Source organism: Terrapene carolina, unplaced genomic scaffold (genome assembly GCF_002925995.2).
Source record: "Terrapene carolina triunguis isolate 2854851 unplaced genomic scaffold, T_m_triunguis-2.0 Scaffold96, whole genome shotgun sequence".
In the NCBI taxonomy this organism is placed as follows: Eukaryota; Metazoa; Chordata; order Testudines; family Emydidae; genus Terrapene; species Terrapene triunguis.
In genome coordinates this window covers 70,455,764-70,480,631 of record NW_020664447.1, presented here as the reverse complement: position 1 = coordinate 70,480,631, position 24,868 = coordinate 70,455,764, and the positions used below count along the sequence as shown (strand labels likewise).

General features: G+C 40.9%; 1 protein-coding gene across 2 annotated transcripts in view; it reads left to right on the top strand.

The window, feature by feature from the left end:
- EFCAB11 (EF-hand calcium binding domain 11) overlaps nucleotides 1–24,868 on the top strand; it is a 102,320-nt gene that overhangs the window by 58,320 nt on the left and 19,132 nt on the right. The window contains exon 6 of one of the 2 annotated variants that reach the window (XM_024198707.1): nucleotides 20,841–20,890. The exons of the other annotated variant lie outside the window; for it this stretch is intronic. Within the exon in view, the coding sequence (XP_024054475.1) occupies nucleotides 20,841–20,847 (7 nt within the window). The 3' untranslated portion in view covers nucleotides 20,848–20,890. Of the gene's footprint in view, nucleotides 1–20,840; nucleotides 20,891–24,868 lie in introns of those variants that run through there. 2 annotated transcript variants of the gene reach the window in all.

Sequence of the window (24,868 nt, the reverse complement as noted above, 5' to 3'; positions counted from 1 at the left end):
CTTCTTGGTGTCCTTCAACCAGGACTTGGTGTTTCTTCATACATTAAAGCAAAGTATGTTGGGTTTCAGCCTACATTTCTTGCTACTGCTATTAAGATATAGTCTGAACTATCATTCAGCATAGAATCATAGAAGATTAGGGTTGGAAGAGACCTCAGGAGGTCATCTAGTCCAACCCTCTGCTCAAAGCAGGACCAACCCCAACTAAATCATACTAACCAGGGCTTTGTGAAGCTGGGCCTTAAAAACCTCTAAGGATGGAGATTCCACAACCTCCCTAAGTAACCCATTCCAGTGCTTCACCCTCCTAGTGAAATAGTTTTTCCTAATATCCAACCTAGACCTCCCCCACTGCAACTTGAGACCATTGCTCCTTGATCTGTCATCTGCCACCACTGAGAACAGCCGAGCTCCATCCTCTTTGGAATCCCCCTTCATGTAGTTGAAGGCTGCTAACGAATCCCCCCTCACTCTTCTCTTCTGCAGACTGATACGCCCAATTCCCTCAGCCTCTGCTTATAAGTCATGTGCCCCAGCCCCCTTATCATTTTCGTTGCCCTCAACTGCACTGTCTCCAATTTGTCTAGTCCCAATAGGATCTAGTCTTTTCTCAAATATTAATAGATAAAGGGTCAAAAGGCATTGAACTGAAACTCCAGAAATAAATAATTAGGTGAATAATTATTAGTATCCCCATTTTACAGATGGAAAAATAAGGCACAGGGATGAAATGATTTTGCCATGGAATCTGTGAGGGAGACAGCAATAGAACCCAGATGTCCTGAATCCAATCAAGTGCATTAATCTCAGTCATTCTTCCTCCGTTAGTCCATTCTTTCTGCGATCAACCATTTCCAGAAATTCTGCTTCTGCTATAAATATGAACAGGCACATTCCTTAACTTTTCTAACACAGGAAAACACATTATAGGCTAGTGCAGTGGTTCTCAAACTGTGGGTCGAGACCCTAAAGTGGGTCTCAACCATGTTTTAATGGGGTCGCCAGGGCTGTTGTTAAACTTGCTGGGGCCCAGGGCTGAAGCCAAAGTCCAAGCCCACTGCCCAGGGCTGAATCCCTCAAGCTTTGGCACCCCTCAGCGCAGGGGGCTCAGGCTTCAGTCTCTCTTCCTGGGGTCTTATCATTTTTGTTGTCAGATGGGGGTTGCAGTGCAATGAAGTTTGAGAAACCCTGGGCTAGTGCACAACTTCTCCCTTCTTTCTGAAGTGGTTCTTATACAGACAGCTGAAACAGTAGTAACACAATATACCTAAGGGTATGTCTATACTACCCGCCAGATCGGCGGGCAGCGATCAATCCAGCGGGGGTTGATTTATCGCGTCTAGTCTAGACGCGATAAATCGACCCCCCGAGCGCTCTCCCATTGACTCCTGTACTCCACCAGGCCGAGAGGCGGAGTCGACAGGGGAGCGTCAGCAGTCTACTCACCGCAGTGAAGATACCGCGGTGAGTAGATCTAAGTACGTCGACTTCAGCTACGTTATTCACATAGCTGAAGTTGCGTAACTTAGATCGATTCTCTCCGCTCCTCCTTTCCTCCCCCCCCGTGTAGACCAGGCCTAAGTGTTCTAAGTGTTCTCCGTCCAGAAAGCCATTTTAATATCTAAAGTGGAGTTAAAGCACCACATGTGCCACAATGTGGGCACAGGAATCAATCGGTATTTCTATTTGGGACCTGATACCTGATAGCATGATGTGAAAGCAGAAAACCCTGCCACCTTATTACATATAGGTTAACACTGAATGAACATCAAAACATGAGAGGCCACCACAAGAAGACAATCATTTGTTGGTTATGTTAACACTGTGACAGAATAAGAGTGAGAGGTACCCATCTCTCTCCCCATCTCTTCTCTACCAAACACCAGTTAGAAATAAATCAAACTTTCCTTCAGGGAGTTCTGAGACTAAATTGTGAGATAGGACTGGGTTATAGGAAATAAGATAATTATTTCAGGATGAATCAATTATGGACACTGAGGCTTTAGGCAATACATTAGATTAACTCATATTCCAATATTTGCACAGTTTTGACTGAAATAATTGCACGCTTAATGTCCATGATGTGAATAGATTCTGAAGATTTCTCACATAAAATGAAACTGCAATAATTTGATCATTGAGTTCCAGAGGTCTGAGCTATAACCTCTACATAGAGCTCATTAAAATGAACATGGTAGATGAATGCAACTATATGAGAAGGTGGGGAGAGTCCCTGGGCTAGGAGTCTTTCTTTGAACCACAGGTCTTATCTTGCTACCTCCTCCACATATGTAACTATAAAAATAATCATTATGAAATACTGTTAAGATCAGTGGTTCTCAGCCTATTTACGATTGTGGGCTGCATATGAGGCCCACAGTGTGTTATGCGGGCCTTATCCAATACTACCTCTATGGCCCTGAGGAGGTCACATGGGCCGCAACTGTGTGCTGATTGGGCCGCAAGTGGCTCGCAGGCCACAGGTTGAGAATCACTGGTTTTTTACTCCACTCTTGTCTTTACAAAAATGTATATAAATAGTTCTAAAACTTCCTGGTAAGGGAGACAAGAGGCAGTTTCTTTTACATTTGATAGAACTGTCCTGGGTGAGGATCTTCATAGAATCATAGAATATCAGGGTCTGAAGGGACCTCAGGAGGTCATCTAGTCCAACCCCCTACTCAAAGCAGGACCAATCCCCAACTAAATCATCCCATCCAGGGCTTTGTCAAGCCTGACCTTAAAAACCTCTAAGGAAGGAGATTCCACCACCTCCCTAGATAACTCATTCCAGTGCTTCACCACCCTCCTAGAGAAAAAGTTTTTCCTAATATCCAACCTAAACCTCCCCCACTGCAACTTGAGACCATTGCTCCTTGTTCTGTCATCTGCCACCACTGAGAACAGCGGAGCTCCATCCTCTTTGGAATCCCCTTTCAGGTAGTTGAAAACAGCTATCAAATCCCCCCTCATTCTTCTCTTCTGGAGACTAAACAATCCCAGTTCCCTCAGCCTCTCCTCATAAGTCATGTGCTCCAGCCCCCTAATCATTTTTGTTGCCCTCTACTGGACTCTTTCCAATTTTTCCACATCCTTCTTGTAGTGTGGGGCCCAAAACTGGACACAGTACTCCAGATGAGGCCTCACCAATGTCAAATAGGGGGGAATGATCACATCCCTCGATCTGCTGGCCCCTACTTATACAGCCCCAAATGCCGTTAGTCTTTTTGGCAACAAGGGCACACTGTTGACTTATATCCAGCTTCTCCTCCACGGTAACCCCTAGGTCCTTTTCTGCAGAACTGCTACCTAGCCATTCGGTCCCTAGTCTGTAGCAGTGCATGGGATTCTTCCGTCCTAAGTGCAGGACTCTGCACTTGTCCTTGTTGAACCTCATCAGATTTCTTCTGGCCCAATCCTCTAATTTGTCTCGGTCCTTCTCTATGCTATCCCTACCCTCCAGCATATCTACCACTCCTCCCAGTTTAGTATCATCTGCATACTTGCTGAGGGTGCAATCCACGCCATCCTCCAGATCATTAATGAAGATATTGAACAAAACTGGACCCAGAACCGACCCTTGGGACACTCCGCTTAAACTGAATATATGAAATGTCTGGTACCAGATTACCCGTTATCATGTTGTGTGGTACTCTTAGGTCCTCTGATAAATAAAACAAGTATTGGAAAAGCAAAGATTCTCAGACAGCATTGCTTGGGTTAGAAATATGTGGGATATTTTTATTATAGGAGAGCTTACAAGTAACTTTAAAATAGGATCCAGTGATGATTTTATAATCTTTCTCCCGTTTTGGAATATAGAATCATAGAATTGTAGGACTGGAAAGGGCCTCGAGAGGTCATCTAGTCTAGTCCCTTGCACTCACGGCAGGATTAAGTATTAGTTAGACTACCCTTGACATGCGTTTGTCTAACCTGCTCTTAAAAATCTCCAATGATGGAGATTCCACAACCTCCCTAGACAATATACTCCAGTGCTTAACTACTCTGACAGTTAGGAAGTTTTTCCTGATGTCCAACCTAAACTGCCCTTGCTGCAATTTAAGCCCATTGCTTCTTATCCTATCCTCAGAAGTTAAGGAGAACAATTTTTCTCCCTCCTCCTTGTAGCAACCTTTTAAGTACTTGAAAACTGTTATCATGTCCCCTCTCAGTCTTCTCTTCTCCAGACTAAACAAACCCAATTTTTTCAATCTTCCCTCAGAGGTCATGTTTTCTAGACCTTTAATCATTTTTGTGGCTCTTCTCTGGACTTTCTCCAATTTGTCCACATCTTTCCTGAAATGTGGTGCCCAGAACTGGACACAATGCTCCAGTTGAGCCCTAATCAGCACCAGGGCCGCCCAGAGGCTTCAGGGGGCCTGGGGCAAAGCAATTTCGGGGGCCCCTTCCATAAAAAAAAGTTGCAATACTATATAATACTATATTCTCGTGGGGGCCCCTGTGGGGCCTGAGGCCTGGGGCAAATTGCCCCACTTGCCCCCCCCCCTCTCTGTGCGGTCCTGATCAGCACAGAGTAGAGTGGAAGAATTACTTCTTGTGTCTTGCTTACAATGCTCCTGCTAATACATCCCAGAATGATGTTTGCTTTTTTTGCTACAGTGTTACACTGTTGGCTCATATTTAGCTTGTGATCCACTCTGACCCCCAGATCCCTTTCTGCAGTACTCCTTCCTAGGCAAAAACAACCAGGAGTCCGGTGGCACCTTAAAGACTAACAGATTTATTTGGGCATAAGCTTTCGTGGGTAAAAAATCTCACTTCTTCAGGCAGTCATTTCCCATTTTGAATGTGTGCAACTGATTGTTCCTTCCTAAGTGGAGTACTTTTGCATTTGTCCTTATTGAATTTCATCCTTTTTACTTCAGACCATTTCTACAGTTTGTCCAGATCATTTTGAATTTTAATCCTATCCTCCAAAGCACTTGCAACCCCTCTCAGCCACTGATAAATTACTCTCTGGGAATGTTTTTCCAACCAGTTATGCACCCACCTTATAGTAGCTCCATCTAGGTTGTATTTCCCTAGTTTGTTTATGAGAAGACAGTATCAAAAGCTTTACTAAAGTCAAGATATACCACATCTTCCACTTCCCCCCCATCCACAAGGCTTGTTACTCTGTCAAAGAAAGCTTTTTGACATGATTTGTTCTTGACAAACCCATGCTGTTACTTATCACCTTATTATCTTCTAAGTGTTTGCAAACGGATTGCTTAAATATTTGCTCCATTATCTTTCTGGGTGCTGAAGTTAAACTGGCTGGTTTATAATTCCCCAGGTTGTCCTTATTTCCCTCTTTATAGATTGGCACGATATTTGCCCTTTTCCAGTCCTCTGGAATCTCTTCCGTCTTCCATGACTTTTCAAAGATAATCGCTAATGGCTCAAATAACTCCTCAGTCAGCTCCTTGAGTATTCTAGGATGTATTTCATCAGGACCTGGTGACTTGAAGACATCTAACTTGTCTAAGTAATTTTTAACTTGTTCTTTCCCTATTTAAGCCTCTGAACCTACCTAATTTTTACTGGCATTTACTGTGTTAGACGTCCAATTGCTACTAACCTTTTTGGTGAAAACTGAAACAGAAAGGTCAATGAGCACTTCTGTCATTTCCACATTTTTTGTTATTGGTTTCCCCCCCTCATTGAGTAATGGGCCTACCCTGTCCTTGATCTTCCTCTTGCTTCTAATGTATTTGTAGAATGTTTTCTTCTTACCTTTTATGTCTCTAGCTAGTTTAATCTCACTATGTGCCTTGGCCTTTCTAATTTTGTCCCTACATAATTGTGTTATTTTTTTATATTCATCCTTTGTAATTTGACCAGTTTCCACTTTTTGTGGGATTCTTTTTTGAGTTGCAGATCACTGAAGATCTCCTGGATAAACCAGGTTGGTCTCTTGCCATACTTCCTATCTTTCCTATACAGTGGGATAGTTTGCTCTTGTGCCCTTAGCAATGTCTCTTTCAGAAACTGCCAACTCTCTTGAACTGTTTTTCCCCTTAAACTTGCTTCCCATGGGATCTTACCTACCAACTCCCTGAATTTGCTGAAGTCTGCCTTCTTGAAATCCATTGTCTTTAATGTGCTGTTTTCCTCCTACCATTCTTTAGAACCATCAACAATCTGACAACAGTACATTCACTAAGGGTCAGATAAATATTTTTTTTTATTATAAATCCAGTGCATTCGTCCCCAGTCATTGTAGGTATCTAATTGTAGTATTTGATACATTTCTTTTTGCTTTTTCCTATTTGATAGGAATTATCCTACACTGCCTCTCCACCTGCCACACCTCTTCACCCATTCTATGTTAGGAAATAATTTAAAATAAGAAACGATAAAAACATGTTAAGACTATGTAGTGCAAACTGGGCAATAATTAGTCATGATTATGTGTTCCAATGGATGTCTTGCTTGTGGCCTGTGGTGACTGCAAAAGCGCGATCAAAACAATGTCTAAAGATACAATCCCCAGAGTCAAGATAAAAACAAAAACAAAACAAAAAAACTTCTGGAATCTAGAGTCATTCTCTAGGTCCCTGCCAGAGTTGAGGACATTGGTGCACCTCAGTCCCTCCTATTCTCTCCCCGTGGCACTCAATAGTTTAGCCTCCAGAGGGCTGTAATGTTTGGGTATAATCCAGATTATTGGGCTCAATGCAAGGGTAATTGGGTGGGGTTTATTGGCCTGGGATATGTGCAGGAGGTTAGGCTATACCATCTGGTGATCCCTTCTTGCCTTAAACTCTGACTCTGTGAGAAGAAGAGAGTATCCCATGAAGAGATCTGTGATTAATTATCATTCACATTTATTATGGTAGGATATAAGGGCCAACAAAGAATGGGGCTGCATTGTGCTAGGCACTGTTCAAACATGGAGTAGTAGGCAGTCCCTGCCCTGAAGAGCTTACAATCTAAATGACAAGGCAGACACAGTGTGAGGGAAGACATGTAACACACAAACAAAGAAAAATGTGTTGGCAGCAAATGGCATGTAAGTTCCACAACTTTTTGTTGTTGTTGTTGTTTTGTTTTGGTGGGTTTAGTTAGGAGGAGATAAGCTAAATGGAAAGAAAAATGAAGGTAAAGAAGATGAGGGGGACAGTGCATGGGAGAGGAGGGTTGGGTAGGTGTGTAGTGAATCTGAGGTAAAGGGACTGTGAGGGCAGGGGAGGAAGAAGGTGTATGAAACAGCCAATCACCATATGGCAGAGAAAGTCCAGTGAAGACTGTAGAAAGTTCTCAAAAATGTCCAAAGGTCCCTGCTTTGACTGCTTCTCCTCCTACCAGCTGTAAAGCTGCTATCTGGGTTTTTCATTTACCAGGCATTAAAAAGATGTCTTGACCTCCACAGATGCTTCCCTCTGATGCAGGATCCTGATGGCCATCATTTCTATGTACAGCCTGTACGAATAAAAATAATTCAATATGTTTTTCATTATGTAGTTCCCAGTCATTTGGCCTAGTTTCTTGTTTTCTTTCCTCCCTATCAATTGTTCTACTGCTTGCTACTTTCCCACTGCTCTCTCCTGATTTATAGAAGACCATTCCTTGAGAATAAAACAATTTTGTCTTTGTTAATGAGTCTTCTCATGGAGTGGCCCACTCCCAGTCCAGAACATTCTTCTTTCAGTTTGTCCTCCACCCACACCCTGTTGCCTTTCCAGGATTTTTCCAGCTTTGGAAGCATTTTCTGGGATCTTGAATGTTGAACTGTCTCTTAAGGGCTATGAAAGGCTGGTGCTCAGAGAGAGATATGTACATATTCTCTCCTGCAGAGGCAAATGGGCAGAGCTCTCCAGCAGTCTCTCCATATTGGCAGAGAAACACTCCATAAGTGGAGCCATTCAGAAATAAGACACAATTCATCTATTTCTTCCTTTGTGTGCCATTGCTTTTTTCAGTGAATTTGTAAGAGGCCAAGTAATGTCTGTACATCCTTTACTAATTTTAATAGTAAGGATGATCTATTTAAAAACCTTTTTACCTGTGTGATGGCTGAAACCAGGTCCTAGTTTAGTCATTGAAAGCTCTCAGAACACACATATAACTTTAAAACATTTCAAACATCCTTGTCAAATAAAGTTGTTCTGCACTTTCATTTTTGGTGGAACATGGTTCTCTAAATTTTATAAAGATGAACTGGTATGTAGTTTATGCATCCATACTGTGATCTGATTCTGTTTCCAATGAAATTAGTAAAACTTATGCTGAGTGCAGGAATGAGCGCTTCCTTGTGAAATTGATGTTCCAGTTTGTCCATCATTTGCTTAGGCAATATTTTTCTTTCTATACCTCATTCTGATATTACTGTGGCCCTAATTACAAATTGTATAAAGGTTGTCTTTCCCTTATCTAGAGCAGATAACTGCATTTAAACACATTTTTAGTTTTTTATGACACTTTCCCATTATCTCAGGTTGTATATAAGATAAATAGATTTTAAAAATATTTATTTTTGTACTTTTAATTGTCTGAGAATCATTGTGAGATGCTAAAATTTGATCCACCATTTTGAGATAATTGATGCAGTCATTTGAAAGTACTTATGTGGAGTAATATTGCATAAACGTTTTAAATATTAGAACTTTGTTGCTGGTGCTGTTTTAATTTTGAATGTCAACTGCCTCCTCTTGTTCTCTAGGCTGGGTCTTGATCTTCTGTGTTTTACTGTAAATAGCGGATATTTTTCTGTTGTGTATTGCTGAAGCATGCTTGTGCATTGCCTTACTGTCTCTTACGTCATAAGTTACTTATCACTTGATTATCCCAGTCATTTCTTCTTTTTAGTTAGCTGACTATACAGCTAACCAGTGTTTCAGTTGGAAAGTAGGTTTAGTGAAACTACAGTCTGGTTTGCTATATGGTATTAGACACAGATGGCTGATTGTTATATGAATCTCTTGATTAATAGCTTTTCACTATCTTAGGGTTACCATATTCAAACCCGCCCCCGCCCCAACTCCACCCCTTCCCCACCCCCGGCCCCGCCCCAACCCCACCCCTTCTCCGCCCCCATTCCAACCCCTTCCCCAAAGTCCCTGCCCCAACTCTGCCCCCTCCTCTGAGCACCCTGCATTCCCCCTCCTCCCTCCCGCTCTGATCTTGGTTGGGGGTTGCTAAGTGCTTCCCTGCTCCCCACTCGCCCCGCAGCCCCTATGCCCTCTGCTGCCCACTCGCCCTGCACCCTCTGTGCCCTCTGCTGCCCACTCGCCCTGCAGCCTCTGTGCCCTCTGCTGCCCACTCGCTCTGCAGCCTCTGTGCCCCCGCCCCTGCAGCCTCTGTGCCCCCTGCTGCCCACTCAGCCTGCAGCCTCTGCACGCCCCCTGCCCCTGCAGCCTCTGTGCCCTCTGCTGCCCACTCGCCCTGCAGCCTCTGCACCCCCCCCCGCAGCCTCTACACACACACACCCCCCGCCGCCTGCCCTGCTCCCCACCCCCACCCCCCCCGCTCACCTGGCAGAGGGAGAACTGCGAGAGCTCCACGTGGAATTAAACACAGCCCCCCTGCTCCGTGGGGGAGGAGGGAGCGGGGGAGGGGGAGGGACTCTGGCTGCTAGAGGCCCTAGTGGCTGCGAGCAGCTGTCAATCAGGCCAGGCGTCCAATCAGATGCGCCGCACAAGGGGAAGGGGGAAATCCCGGACATTTCTACTTAATTAGAAATCCCCCCCGGACGGCCATTTAACACTGAAAAAGCCGGACATGTCCAGGGAAATCCGGACGGATGGTAACCCTAACTATCTGATTCCAGAAATCTTTTCTTTATATGTGTTGGCCCTGTAGGCTTCTAGTTTCTTTCTTAGGTAATCTTGATCTTTCTTAGCTTTTTGAATAAATACATTTCAGACTTTTCAATTCCCTGTATGTATATGTTAGTCAGTTTTCTTTGCTAATCGGTCAAAGTAATAAAAATTTCCATTTCAGTCTGTCATATGACAAACATGACATGATAGACTCCATCCTCTGCCCAATGAAATTAATGGCAAAACTCTTGTTAACTTCAATGAGAGCAGGATAAGACCTAATATGAATTTTCCATAACTTTTCCCTAATAGTAAAATTTTGTTTATGAGCATATAAGAGTTTGTATGTGTATGAGACTGAAAGTGTGTAGCTGCATGTGAAGGGGAGGAAAGGATTTTTGGAATGATTCATATGGACTGCATTCAAGTAGTGCAATAATCTTGTGAATTATTGAAAGCTGAATTGTATTGTGGGCGTAGAATGTAAAGACTGCATATGAGAGGAAAATATTCCTTTTATGACTGGATCCATCTATGAGTTGTAGACTCCCAGAATACAGGAGGCCAAGATGCATGAGTAGTGGAAAGCCTTAGGCACATGTTGAAGTCAGTTATATAATATGGTCCAAGGCAGCTCACATTGAAATCAAAAGGGCATTTCCATTATCTTAGCAGAAATTAGATCAGGCCTGATAGGCATAAAAGTTAACATATGTCTAAATGGTCCAGTCAGGATGGCTGAACAGAATTGTTTGCAGTTGAGTATCAGGCTAAGTATTCTAAGAATGCGTGTCTGTAAGTTTATCTTATCTTTTATCTTTGCCACAAAGCTTTCAATGATATGGTAAAATCTAGTAGATAGTGTTTTAAGAATTTGGTTTTTTAAAGACTGTATTTTTATGTCATGGTTTTATGCTGTGCTGATATTTTGGCCTTGTAAATAATGTTAAATTATATAATTTTCTTTGACTGTATTGAATTCAAGCATATAAGGACAGATACAGTCTCCAAGAAAGGACCAGTATTTTATGGTCAAAGTTGTTGCCTTTCATCTAATATAATTGATTAGAACAAATGTGTGTGTGAGAAAGAGAGAGAGAGAGAATAAATATATCTTTCTTATAGAGTCCAACTCTTACCTTTTTCAACGATTGCTGAAACAAGGCAGTTTCACCTAAATAACTAGCTAACTGGTGTTCACCTACAATATGGAAAATAATTCCCTTCACTGCAGGAATTATTGAGTGAAATTCTGTGGCCTGTTATGCAGGAGGACAGATTAGATGATCATAGTGGTCCCTTCTGGCCTTAGGATCTATGACCTGTTCATCTGTAATCAGTCCATTGTTGTTGGCAAAAATGTTGTTGTAGCTATGTTGGTTCCAGGATATTAGAGAGACAAGGTGGGTGAGGTAATATCTTTTATTGGACCAACTTCTGTTGGTGAAAGAGAGAAGCTTTCGAATTTACACAAAGCTCTTGTTCAGGTCTGGGAAAGGTACTCAGCATCTCAGCTAAATACAAGGTGGAACAGATTGTCAAGCATAAGGAGTTAACACATGTTACAAGAGATTGATGGTGTTTTATGCTTAACCACCTGTTCCACCTTGTATCTGGCTGTGACACTCTGAGTACAGTTCCCAGAACTGAAGTAGAGCTCTGTGTAAGCTTGAAAGCTGGTCTCTTTCACCAACAGAACTTGGTCCAATAAAAGATTTTACCTTACCTACCTTGCATCTGTGATCAAGTAAATTGTAAGAACAACTGCAAAGCTATTTGCCGACCTGATTCTTTAATCTGGTTTACCATCAGAAGAATTTTACTATGTTTGATATTAAACATTTAACCCCTTTGCTCACTTCTACTACAGTTTGTGTGTTACACCAAAGAGAAAAGATGATCTTTTTAGTGTAGACCTTGTATTGTATTATCAGCATTTCAAAGGTAACTTAATAGGTAGATATGGCAACATTTCATGGATGAAGAAACTGAGTCAGAGAAGATAAGTGACTTGCTCAAAGCCACAAAAGGGTTCAGTGTCAAAGCAAAGTTAAAACTCAGACCACTAGATTATATCTTTTTGTACAGTAGTGTTCTGTATTAATGAGAATGATAATTATGAATTTTATTAGTAAATGATCGTTTTATTCCAGATTAAAACCTTAGACCAAAATATCCTCTCACCAATATGTTCTAACACTGAAATGTCCAGTCTCCATTGCCTCTATGATAATGCACCTGGAACTGAATTTCATCTCACCCTAAGTGAACTGCTTTGGCAGTTTTTCACCTGTGTTGAAGTCACCATGCAAGGAAATTGTAGACCCATGTTCAAAATATTCTTCTCTTGCCTCAGTTGTATAATAGTACTAGGCCATTTGGCTGCAATTGTGATTTTTAATCAGTAGGTCATTAACTTCAATGACATCAGCGCTTTGCCAATAGGTATTTCAATTGAAGTAATGAAGATAATTGCATCATACATGTAGATGCATACCCCTGCACTGTTGGCTACATAAAAAATCAGTAACTCTCATTTGTATTATCAGGAATTTAGAAAGAAGATAATGTGTCAGAAAGAGAATAACAGAGAGAGGGGGTCATAGAAACACACAGTTAATTTCTTTAGTAGTATTGAAGATCATAGTAATAGGAAGAGAATTAAGGTAGTCTAAATAAAGGTGTAATATGAGCACTTCATTCATTGTTTCTGCTTGAAAGGGAACAGAACAATCATATAACTTTCAAGAGAAATTGGGAGTAATATCAGGGGACCGTGCTAAAGATGCAACAGATGCAACCATGAACAGTGTTCATGGAAGAGAAACAGGGAGTACACAGTTCAGAGTATGTTGGAACATTAAATTGACTTCTGGGTTCCCATCAGTTTGCTAATTAGTTTACTTCCCATTCCTCCACAAGAGAGAATACTTTCCCTTAGGACACTTTTAAGCACACTTGAAAAAAAACCTGAAAGTATTTTCCCAAAATAGAATTTGATCTGCATTGCAGAAAAGAGGAGTTTAGGTTTAGTGTGCAAATAATTTGATTGCAGATCTGCTGACCTTATAGACACCTGTGAACACTATTACTAACTGACTGACCAAGCAGAAGGAAGGTCATACACAAGATTAGTAGTATTTTGTGTCTATCAAAACATTATTTTCTTTGAAGACATTAAAATGTGTTTGAATTGGTTTTATTGTTCACTTTCATATTAATCAGGTTAAAAATGCACTTTGATGTAACTATCATTAAAATTTCACTTGGTAGGAAAAATTTATTCATTATGAACAAATTTATTGCTTGATTGGGTTGCACTTTTAAAAGGTGAAGAACTACAAATTAAAATTGTTGGTTTCCAGTATGAAAGAAAAATGTATGGATAGAAGGTAAATACCATTTACTAGAAATGCATGATGTTTATCTTGCATAATTACTAATCAAGATTCATAGACTGTTTTACACTTTTCATCACTTACTTTTTATTTTGTTCTCTGGAACCGGTGATGATTGAAAGTGTAATTTCTAAAATACTAAATATACTGTGTTCTGCATCGATGGACATGGTTGGTTAGAAGCAATGAAGAAAATTCATTCCCAAATTCCCATCACTAGGGTCAAATGTCCGCAAGACAAGAATTAAAATGTAATTTTGTCATTGAAATTATGAATTAGTCTCTTCACTGGTTTTAGTAAGAGGTGAATAAATCAAATGCTCTTGCACACTTAATATTTAGAGCATTCCTTCTCTTTGCTTTTCGTCATAGTCAAGAACTTTTTATGTTTTAACTACATTCATATTATGTACAGAGGAACTTAATAATGAAACATAAAGGAGATAGCACCCGGAATGTGGTATTTTAAAAAACTTTATTAAAATTAGCTTTCTCTTACTTTCAGTCTAAATTGCAATAACCTAAAATATGTATAAAGTTGGTTTCCATCACAAAACTACCACTTATTTTAACTCAGTTGACAGTTTCATCCCAAGGAATGGCAGACCTAGACAAGCTGGATGTTGCAGCTGAGGATTGAGGTGCTATGGAAGATCTAATTGTATCCTTTGGATTTGCATGTGAATCTCCTCGTCTTCACATGTGAAAGGGAATATGGACAACTTCATAGTATCATTCTTCTTTTCCCAAACCCCCACAGAAGATAGTCTGCAGATCTGGGGATTCTTGGGCAGGCTAGGGTCTGGGAGGACTTGTATCATTGTCTCCCCTTTTGGCACCTAGAACAAATGGAACATCAGTGCAGACAGAAGTAGTGTTAATTCTTTCAATAAAATGGCGCTTGTCCTTCCAGGATGCTCACAGAGATTAGCGATGGGCAACTGCTCGTCTGCCTCCAGAGGGCTGATCTCCAGAGTTCCAGAAGGCTGTTTTCTCCCCCATCCTTTTAATATCTACATGAAGCCTTTGTGAAAAATTGAGACATCATGTTTAAAATACCAGCTACATACAGATTTCACATAGCTCTGTCCTTTACCTCTGACAAAAGTAGTACCATCTTCCAATTCTTCCTCTGCCTGGTTGAGATAAGAACCTGGATGAACGGTGGCTGTCAGAAACTGACCCCAGGCAAGATGGTGAAAAGAGAGAAATACTTTGAGACCCAGCAAACATTATCGCCTTGCTGTCCATTCTAAACGGTCTGCTTTCACATCATCAATTCAATTTGCAACATAGGACTGCTCCTGTACTCCCCACTGATGCTGGGTGACACACACAGCAACAGATGTGAAAGCAAGAAAAACCTTTTTTTGTACATATACCAATAGACATATACTATCTTATTACACATTGAGCATGCCACAGTAAAACCTGCCTTCGGAATCCAACAGAAATAATGTTAACTTACTATGTGTAGATAGAGCTTTCCAACATTTTTAAAAAGCTTCTTAGTCCATGATGTAGCAGCCTATCTCCTCAGCAACACTAGCTAGTAAAAGCTCATCACTGTGATGCTCCATTCCCAGCACGGACTTCTCAGATACATCAGGTCAAGATCACTGTATCATTAGTGTTAATCTTAATGTCCTTCTATGGAATGGGTTTAAGGTATTGAAGAGAGCAGTTCCCTGGTTGCTCTGATGACCTTCAACAGCTACATCTGTCAAGAACTATGAAACTGCAAGAGGCAGGGCTTCCTCGTCAATGGGGAAAGGCTTAGAGGAGATAACAATGACCTTAATCTTGATGTCTTCAGAACAAAGCGTGAAACTCCCATCTTCAGTTTAACCTTTCCACAGCTGAAACTAAAAACAGAAGGGGGGGGGAGATAAATGGAAGAGGAAGAACAAGGAGCGAGGACCAGATGAAAGAGAGAGAGGAGGAGATATATAAAAGCAAAATAAATATGTTAGCCCCAACTGCCTCAGTTCAGAGGAAAATTAGGAGACTGGCCTATTGTGATTTTGGTTATATCTTGGGAGGTATTTGGATGCTACAGTGATGGGTGCCATTATAAGAGCATAGGCAGGTCACCATGGTGATGAATGTGATATAAATGTCTATATAGGTACTTTTATGGCCCTCATCCCATAAGTGTCTGAGTGCCTCCCAATCATTAATGGAGTTTATCCTCACAACACCTTTTTGAGGTACTATTTGCATTTTACAGAGGAACTGAAATACAGGGTAGATTAAGTGATTTGCCCAGAAGTAACACATGAAGTCAGTAGGAGAGCAAAGAGCTGAACTCAGGTCTCCTGTGTCCCAGTCAGATCCTAGACTAGAGCATCTATCTCTTCACTAACTATCTGTCTTTTCCTATCATTCTGCCTACATGAGAACTGAAGGATCTATCACTAAATTCAGACCCCAGTTCTTCATGTAGGAGGACACATTAGCTGTTCAGTGTTTTACTGCACACTTCCAATTATATATGATAGATCTCCTAATGCATAATAAGACTTTTGAGAAAAGAAACATAACAGCTACATGCACCTATATGCTTCCATAATAAAGAATGCAGTCTTTCTACCAGAAATACTAACACGGACAACTGTCTGCTTTCATTTGCCTTTCTATTTTGCTCTTATAACTGTTGGCAGTTTTACCTATAGTACTTTAGCCTAAAATGAAAACCTGTATAGGGTCATAGAGTTTAAGTGTTCTCCATCACTGAGGAAAACATAATTCTTAGAAAGAAATTTACACTTAATTGAATAATATTATAGAACTATGAAAGATCTACTACAGATACTTCACCTAGTCCATTCCTCTGCCATTGTAGAATGTTTCTCTCTCTGTTATATATTTGCCTCGTTTACATGGATATCTGCTAAGTCATGGTGTCATACTGAGGAAAGGGATCTGGGGGTCATAGTGGATCACAAGCTAAAGATGATTCAACAGTGTAACACTGTAGAAAAAGAAGCAAACATTCTGGGATGTATTAGCAGGAGCATTGTAAGCAAGACACAAGAAATAATTCTTCCGCTCTACTCTGTGCTGATTAGGCCCCAACTGGAGTATTGTGTCCAGTTCTGGGCGCCACATTTCAGGAAAGATGTGGACAAATTGGAGACAGTCCAGAGAAGAGCAACAAAAATGATTAAAGGTCTAGAAAACATGACCTCTGAGGGAAGATTGAAAAAACTGGGTTTGTTTAGTCTGGAGAAGAGAAGACTGAGAGGGGACATAACAGTTTTCAAGTACTTAAAAGTTGTTACAAGGAGGAGGGAGAAAAAATATTCTTCTTAACCTCTGAGGCTAGGACAAGAAGCAATGGGCTTAAATTGCAGCAAGGACAGCTTAGGTTGGACATTAGGAAAAACTTCCTAACTGTCAGAGTGGTTAAGCACTGGAATAAATTGCCTAGGGAGGTTGTGAAATCTCCATCATTGGGGATTTTTAAGAGCAGGTTGGACAAACACCTGTCAGGGATGGTCTAGATAATACTTAGTCCTGCGTTGAGTGCAGGGGACTGGACTAGATGACCTCTCGAGATCCCTTCCAGTTCTATGATTCTATGGGCATCCACTATTTCCCTGGGATATTATTCTCCAGGATTATAGGAAGTTTCTAAAAGACAGAAAAGAAAAAGTAAACAGGTTCTGTACTAGGATAAGTATCTTCAATACACGTATTATCTGGAAAAGAGGGTGAATAGTGAATTAGCAAAAACTACAAATGACAAAACTATATAGATTGGTCAAGACTAGATAAGGCTGTGAGGTATTCCAAAGAAGCCTAACAAAGCTGGGTGAATGAGCAGCACAATAGCAGATGAAATCCATTAACAACAAGTGCAAGGTCATGCACATTTAAAAGACTAATTTGAACTACTTACACACATTTCTAGGTTCTAAATTAGCTAACCAATAGGGAAATGACCTGGATGCCATTATGAGCATATCAATGAAACACTCTGCTCAGTGTTCAGCAGTGGTCAAAAAAGTATGTGTGAGAAGGGAATGTTAGGAAGTAAAAAGAATGGGAACGTGAACAATTCCAAAATATTTATAATGCCCTTATATAAACTGATATGACCTCCCCTGGAATACTGTATAGTCACTCTTTCTCAAAAAAAGCTAGAAGAGAAATGGAAGGCAAATGGCAAAGATTGAGACCATTTAATTTGGAGGGGAGATAAAAAAGGGACATGATAGAGGTAAACAAAATAAGGAATAGTACAGAGAATATAAATTAAATGCTACTATTTACCTCTTTTTCACAATACACGAACAAAGAGGGCATTGAATGTAATTGCAAAGCGGCACTAGGATTGTTTTACACAAAATATAACTTGTGAAACTCATTGCCAAGATATATCAGTAAACCAGAAAGTTTAATAGGATTCAACAAGGGATTAGACATCTATATTGATAATGACAATACCCAAATTTTCATTAAATAGAATTTTTAAGAATGAGGAAATATAAATTCTCATGCTTCAGGGTATAAGGCAACCACTAACTAATGAGGGTTAGGACGAAGCTTCCCCCATATACACCTCTACCTCGATATAACGCTGTCCTCGGGAGCCAAAAAATCTTACTGCGTTATAGGTGAAACCGCGTTATATCGAACTTGCTCTGATCCACCAGAGTGCGCAGCCCCGCTCCCCCGGAGCACTGCTTTATCGTGTTATATCCAAATTTGTGTTATATCGGGTGGCGTTATATCGGTGTAGAGGTGTAATAATGGGTAGGCTATTCCATTACTGTCCACTCTGGTGTTCCTGATCCTTTCTCTGAAGCAGTGGTCCCCAACCTTTTTGTGGCCAGTAGCGCATTCATGTTTTCAGAAGAATGTGGCAGGCGCCAACAATTTTTCAAGGCTTATTTTTGTATTTGTACATTAAATAATACAAAAAACATCATATTTAATATTACATAATATATGAATCCAGAGAGAAGAGAGAAGCCGGAGAGAAGCCGCGAGGACAGAGAACACCGGCGCCCGCAGCCCCGGAGTATTCTGTTCCCAGCCGGTGCGGGGCCCCGGCTTCTCTCCCCTACTGGGCACTAAGTGGGCCCCGCGCTTGCCGGGGACAGAGAACAACAGCGCCCGCAGCCTGCAGCCCCGGAGTTCTCTGTCCCCGGCAGGCACGGGGCCGCGGCTTCTCTCCCCTGCTGGGCACTAGGCGGGCGCACATAAATGCCCTGGTGGGCGCCATGGCGCCCACGGGCACCGCATTGGGAACCACTGCTCTGAAGCATCTGCTATTGGCCACTCTGAGAGACATGATACTAGAGGTGATAGACCACTTGTTTTATCTGGTCTGGCAATTCCTGTGTTCCTGTCATTTGTTTTCCCTAGGTTATTTGTAGTTTATAAGGATAAAGTTAAAGGGAAAGCTGTTCCACTCAAAGGCTATCGAAAAGGATTAGGCTCTGCATCCAATTCTCTTATGATTGTGTAGAGTATAGTTGTACCACAGCATCTAGCCACACCATTTAAAGAGGCTTCCATGGCTTACTGAATTTAAATTTTTTTTTTAATTAATGGAGATATCCTATCTCCTAGAACTGGAAGGGACCTTGAAAGGTCATTGAGTCCAGCCCCCTGCCTTCACTTGCAGGACCAAGTACTGATTTTGCCCCAGATCCCTAAGTGGCCCCCTCAAGGATTGAGCTCACAACCCTGGGTTTAGCAGGCCAATGCTCAAACCACTGAGCTATCCCTCCCCGCTGAAAAAACATGTCAATTTTGGAAATTTGTAAAATGGCTCTAAGAAGCTATGCTCTCTTTGGGTATGTCTACTCTGCAACTAAACACCCAAAGCTGGTCCGTGTCCGCTGACTTAGGCTGCAGGGATGTTAAATTGCTGTGTAGACATGCGGGGTTGGGCTGGAGCCTGAGTTCTGGGACCCCTTGAGGGAGCAGGGTCCCAGAGCCCAGGCTCCAGCCCAAGCCTGAATGTCTGCACTGCAATTTTACAGTCCTGCAGCCCAAATCCCCACGAGACCAAGTCAGCTGACACAGGCCAGCCACAGGCGTTTAAATGCTGTGTTGACATACCGTCTATGTGTCAAGTCAGATGCTTGTTTTGGGAGAGTAAATAGTAATGCCTATTTTTATATAGCACTTTTCATCAGTAGATCTCAAAGTTCTTCACAATCTTTAATATATTTATCCTCACAACATCCCTGTGAGGTAGGGAAGCATTATCATCTTTGTTTTAGAGATGGTGAACTGAAGCGCAGAAAGACTATGTGACTTGCCCAGGGTCACACAGGAAGTCCATGGCCAGAGGCGGATTATGGTTTTGTGGGGCCATGGGCCAGAGCAAGTGCCTCCCCCTCTTCTGTCTGCAGTCCCCCCTTCTCCCCCTCCCCGCACTCCTGCCGGGAGCAAGGTCAGGGCACAGATGTGCCCATTTTTCTAGGGGCCCCTGCCCTTTGGCCCAGTGACTAATATGCCACTGTCCATAGCAGAGCAGGGAATTTAACCTTGGTCTCCCACATCCGAAGCTAGTGCTCTAACCACTGGACAATCCTTCTCCACTAGTAGTTTTACAGCCTTTAAGATTTCTCCTCACCATTTCCTATGGTTGTTATTACTTGTTACTGTAATGTCTCAGTAGTGGAAATCTGCATGGCCAATTCTTAAAGGAGAAAGGAAGGTTACTTACCAATGATTTGAGTTGTTCAAATGTGTTGCCTTTACAGATATACAATCTCCTATCCTCCATCCCCCTCTTCTTCAGATTTTCTTTTTATGAATTTAGCAGTTAAAGTGACCTGGGAGAGCTAGGGCCACAGCTTTTTGTGCACCTTCATAAGTAGTTCAGTATTTATGAGGTAGCATACATAAGGTTTAATGACCACTGCTTTCAGCACTGAGAGCATGCTCTTCCCAATAGTGTGGATCTGCAAAGGCAACACACTCAAGCTCCAGATAATGATAAATAGCCTTCTTTTCCTATAATAACATTTAATATAAATGCTTCTGTTTCTCTTTTATGAGGCAAAGCACATACCTGTATTGTGCATCTTAGAAGAGTTGTCACTTTATATTGGTAAAAGAAAATTATCCACTTTCAGTGCTTTCACAAAAAGATTTTTATAGTGAGTAAAAATAGTTATCGGAAAACAGGAATTGGCCAATTTAGAATAATGCATTGCGTAAACTATACTGTATTTATTTATAGTGTTTAATAGACCATCAGAATTTCCATTAAATCCAGTGGGGTTTTTTTGTAAATCAAAGCATAAAAAAGTATCTGACCACCTATATTGATTTCTTTCCCTTGCTGCCTATAACATGTGTCTATTTTTAAGTTATGATGAATATCTCTATTATTGAATAAAGTACTGCCAAAAAGGAACATAGCTAATGACCTATACAGGTTTAATGATAGTTTAGGCATACAGTATGTCTAAAGAGTGTATTAATATACCATTATTTTATCAATTTTATAGTTTAGCTAACTGGCATTTTCTTTTAATAAATATTAAAGGCTCCTGTTACTTTCTTAAAAAGCATATCTTGAGCAATTGCATATGTTAAAGATAATGTTTATATAGTTCCATCTGTTGTTACGAAGGCGGCTTTGGTGGTAGTCTGTGTTGTTCAGCTCTATGCTACCCTTATGTGTTGCTTTATACTTAAACAGATGGTGAATCCAGTTGCCGAAGAGGGAAAAATGAGAAGAATCAATCGGAAGCCATAGATTTCTAAAAACCTCTAATGAAAATCAGTTGTGTACAGGCTTAGCACTCTTCTACCGCTACGTAGAAGTATCATCATTAATCCATAGTAAATAGAAACAGTGTAATTGTAAATAGTGCCTTTTCCTTTTTTTGAAAAAAAAAGGCAATTTCCTAAAAGAGTACTTTAAGCTTCCACTTGTCCACTACTATTTAGAAACATAAATATGATATGATCCCAAATTAGGAACAAAATATGTGTGTATATAAAAAAATTAAAATGCTTTAAAATCGCTTCCTTTATTTACTTGCTAAATTCTAGATTTCCCTTGCAGACATCTAAAATGCTGGCGAGTACGCAGAAAAAAACCTTTTTCTTATGCTTCTCATATTTGCAGCAGTATCAATGGGGAGAGGGCATCAGCAGAATGTAATGGTCTAAACTGGATTTTGGCTGTATACCCTCAGCATTGCTGTTTTAGCTGAGGAATTATTTTTCACATAATGCTAATCACAGATATTATATTGTTTTATGTCATTTTCAGTACATAAAGGGGTAAGAACTCTGTTCTGAATTAATAAATGGTGGCAAAAGATGCTTACAAAGGGAGACTATGTGACTTGCCCAGGGTCACACAGGAAGTCCATGGCAGAGCAGGGAATTTAGTCTTGGTCTCCCACATCCTAAACCTGTGCTTTAACTATTGGACAATCCTTCCCCACTAGTAGTTTTACAGCCTTTAAGATTTCTCCTCACCATTTCCTATGGTTATTTCTTGTTACAGTAATGTTTCAGTAGTGGGAATCTGCAGAGCAAATGAAAATATATTGTGTTAAACCAGCAGTTCCCAAATGTTTTGCCTGCATAACTCCATTTTCAGACTTACTGCTTCTCACGCCCCAGACAGCATGGAGGATGCCATTTTGTTGAGAAAAATGTTGTCCTTCACACATGGGCTCGCAACCCCATCTGCCGATGGAGCAACCTCACTTGGGGGCGCAACCCATAGTTTGGGAACTGCTGGATTAAACACTGACCATTTTTGGCAGAAGTGCATTTTGGGAAAACTTATGAACAGTCAAATACATACAAATGGATTTCTGGAAATCAAACAGTGGATAAACATCTGATTTTTTTAAAAACAAATCCAATTTACATGAAAAATCAGATTTGTTTTCATTTTGTTTCTTAAATTATAATTTTTTCTTTGTAAAAATAAACCTGTTGAAAATGAAATCTAAATTTAATACAAAATATGTTAATGCCTAAAATTATAATCTCTTAAACATGTAAATAAAAAATAAATATGCATCCTTAAGCCTCTGTCAAAAACTTTGCGTTAAAGGCTGCTTTTCTATGTAAAGAAACAATCAGAGGAAAAACAGCTAACTTTTGAGATCAAGCTTTATAAATATGGCACAAAAGGTCATGCAGTGTATAAAGGGCTTCATCCTGTGAAGGATACAGAGATTGTGCTTTTGGGTGCAAGACACTGGCAAAGTCATCACAGGCATTGGGACACGGCCTCTGACTTCAGGAGACACCATCATGTGATCTCCTCAGGATCATCCTGAGCCCACCTGGGTCTCATACTCCTATTTTATAGCTTCTTCCTATCAGAGCTCTGATTGGCTCACTTCTCAAATTATGACTGTTTATGAATCCACCCACCATGGAAACGTACCTTCCAGCTCACTGTTCTGCCCAGTAACTACCAACCCTTGCTCCTGGATGGTCCTGAGCACTTCAAGTAAATGGCCTTGCTCTGTCTCCTTGCATGTGTACACAAAGATAGAAACAGAAATCCATTGATTTTGCAACTGCCTCCCTCTCTGTCTCTAAACAAATAAAATACTGTAGTGGGTTACATGAGCAGAAGTCTTGGATTCATGTTAGTTCTTTGTTTTTCTGAGGGTGGCTAGGAGGTGTGGGGCAGAGGAGTTATGTAACAAGGGAGAAAGAGCAGTGTGTGGAACCAGAAAGGTACAACACTGGTGTCAAAGCAGTGCAGTGGGAAGAAGGTCAACATTCTTCAGAATGCAGCCTCTAATGTTGATTTCAACACTTAGGAACTAGAGAAAAAACACTGCCATGGCTGCAGGTCGTAAAAAAGACCCTATTTGGGAATATTTTCAAGAAATTCCGTTCCTCTGGGTAAAAAAGGAACACATGCCAGATGTAAACAGTGCAAAAAAGAGATAGTAGGCTTGGTTGTCATAATGAAACAACATTATGAAAAGTGCTCCTCAGAAGGCAGTGACATTGAAGATGATGTGGAATGTCAGAAGAATCTAGATCAGCCGGTTAGTAAACTCATTTTTGCACCATTCTTATGGACTGACTATCATGCCAGGGTCCAGCTTAGACATAGGGTGTCTGACAGAATGCACACATTTGAGTGATCAGAGTGCAGGGAGAGAACAGGTGAGCCTTGAGAAAGCTGACAGAGGTAATTAGAGAATCAGGCTTGCCAGCGGGATGGAACAAGGAGCCAATTAGCCCATCAGCCCAGGGCTGATAAAGAGGCAGGAAGGAAGTGCCAAGGGAGGCGGGAGAGAGAGAGGATCAAGGCTAGTTGAGCCCAGTTACTCAGAGGCCTCAAGGGACAGAGAGACGTCTGTTCCCCTCAGATCCCAGGGAGAGGGCCAAAGAGAGCTGTTGGTGCTGTAAATAGACTCTTGCACAGGGATTGATGTGGAAATCGTGGAGGGAACTTAAAATAAAAGGATTTGGTGACGGCACTACCACTGGAGTCCATGCTGTTTCTGTGGGGAGAAGGCAGGAGAGGAGTCATGTCCTGTGACAGAGTATGAATATCCATCCTCTGCAATGTCTACAACTTCAGAGTCATCTGCTGGCACTACCAGCAATGCTGCCACTAAACATATGTCAGACAGTAAATTACTTATTTAAAAAAAAATCTTTTTTTCATCATCCAGTAAAATCAAGGATGAGTTTGTAATCAGGACCAGCAAATTCCAGCAGGACTCCATAAATGAAAAGATTGCACAGTTCATTTATGCAACACATTTTTCGTTCATCTTGTTCAGAACAAAACACTTCCTTGACCTGGTTCAATCCTTACAATCAGGCCACACACACCCTGGTAGAACAGATGTGCAAAAAAATTGATGGGAAATTCTTTAATCTGAGTCTTGATGGGTGGAGCAATGTACATAATGATCCACTAATACGTGCTTGTGTGACAACAGATTGTCTGTCTAAAAGAAACAATTTCAGGAGATCGCTGAAGTACGATGGAAATGTTGATTAAAATCAATTATTTAAATTGAGGCTTTCCATTTGTGATTTAAATCAATCCACCCTGAAATCAAAGGACAGAATCTGTTATGAATGTCTATTTTATAAAACATAGAAATCTGCTGAAATGTTTTACTTAATTAAAAAAATGAGCATTTTTTTTGTAAGAAAGTATGCAAAAGGGCATTATCTAAAAGTTTTCTTCAAAAATGAACTGCTTGAATTAATACATATTAGGAGCTGGGTGAAACCTTGGCATGGATTGAGTTAAAACCTCATTGAGATTAATAGGTGTGAATGCACCCTTCAATTAACATAACTGTAAGGATAAGCCCCCACCTAAAACAAAAAGAGTATGTGAACCCATTCAGGAGCTTTTGCTGAGTATTGTTTTGGGTAGTGGGTAGTGTGTGGGAGAAAATAGAAAAGACAAAAACTGGCAGAGTGAGATAGGAGGAGCAGATAACAGCACAGTGTCTGACCCTGGAAGAAACTCAGGGAAAGGTTTTTGGATCAGGGGTGCAGGCTGAGAAGAGTGTTCTTGGTGTTATGATCAAAGAAGCTGTTTTCTGCTATTTGATTCCTTCTGAATTCAGAGACACAAGACTTTGTATGTTCTTTGTAAATAAAAGTGCATGAAAGCATACTGGACTGTCATCCATTTCTACTCCCAACTGGAACATCTCGAGGGCCCCAGACTTTGACTAGCTGCTCAAGTTGAAAAGGGGCACC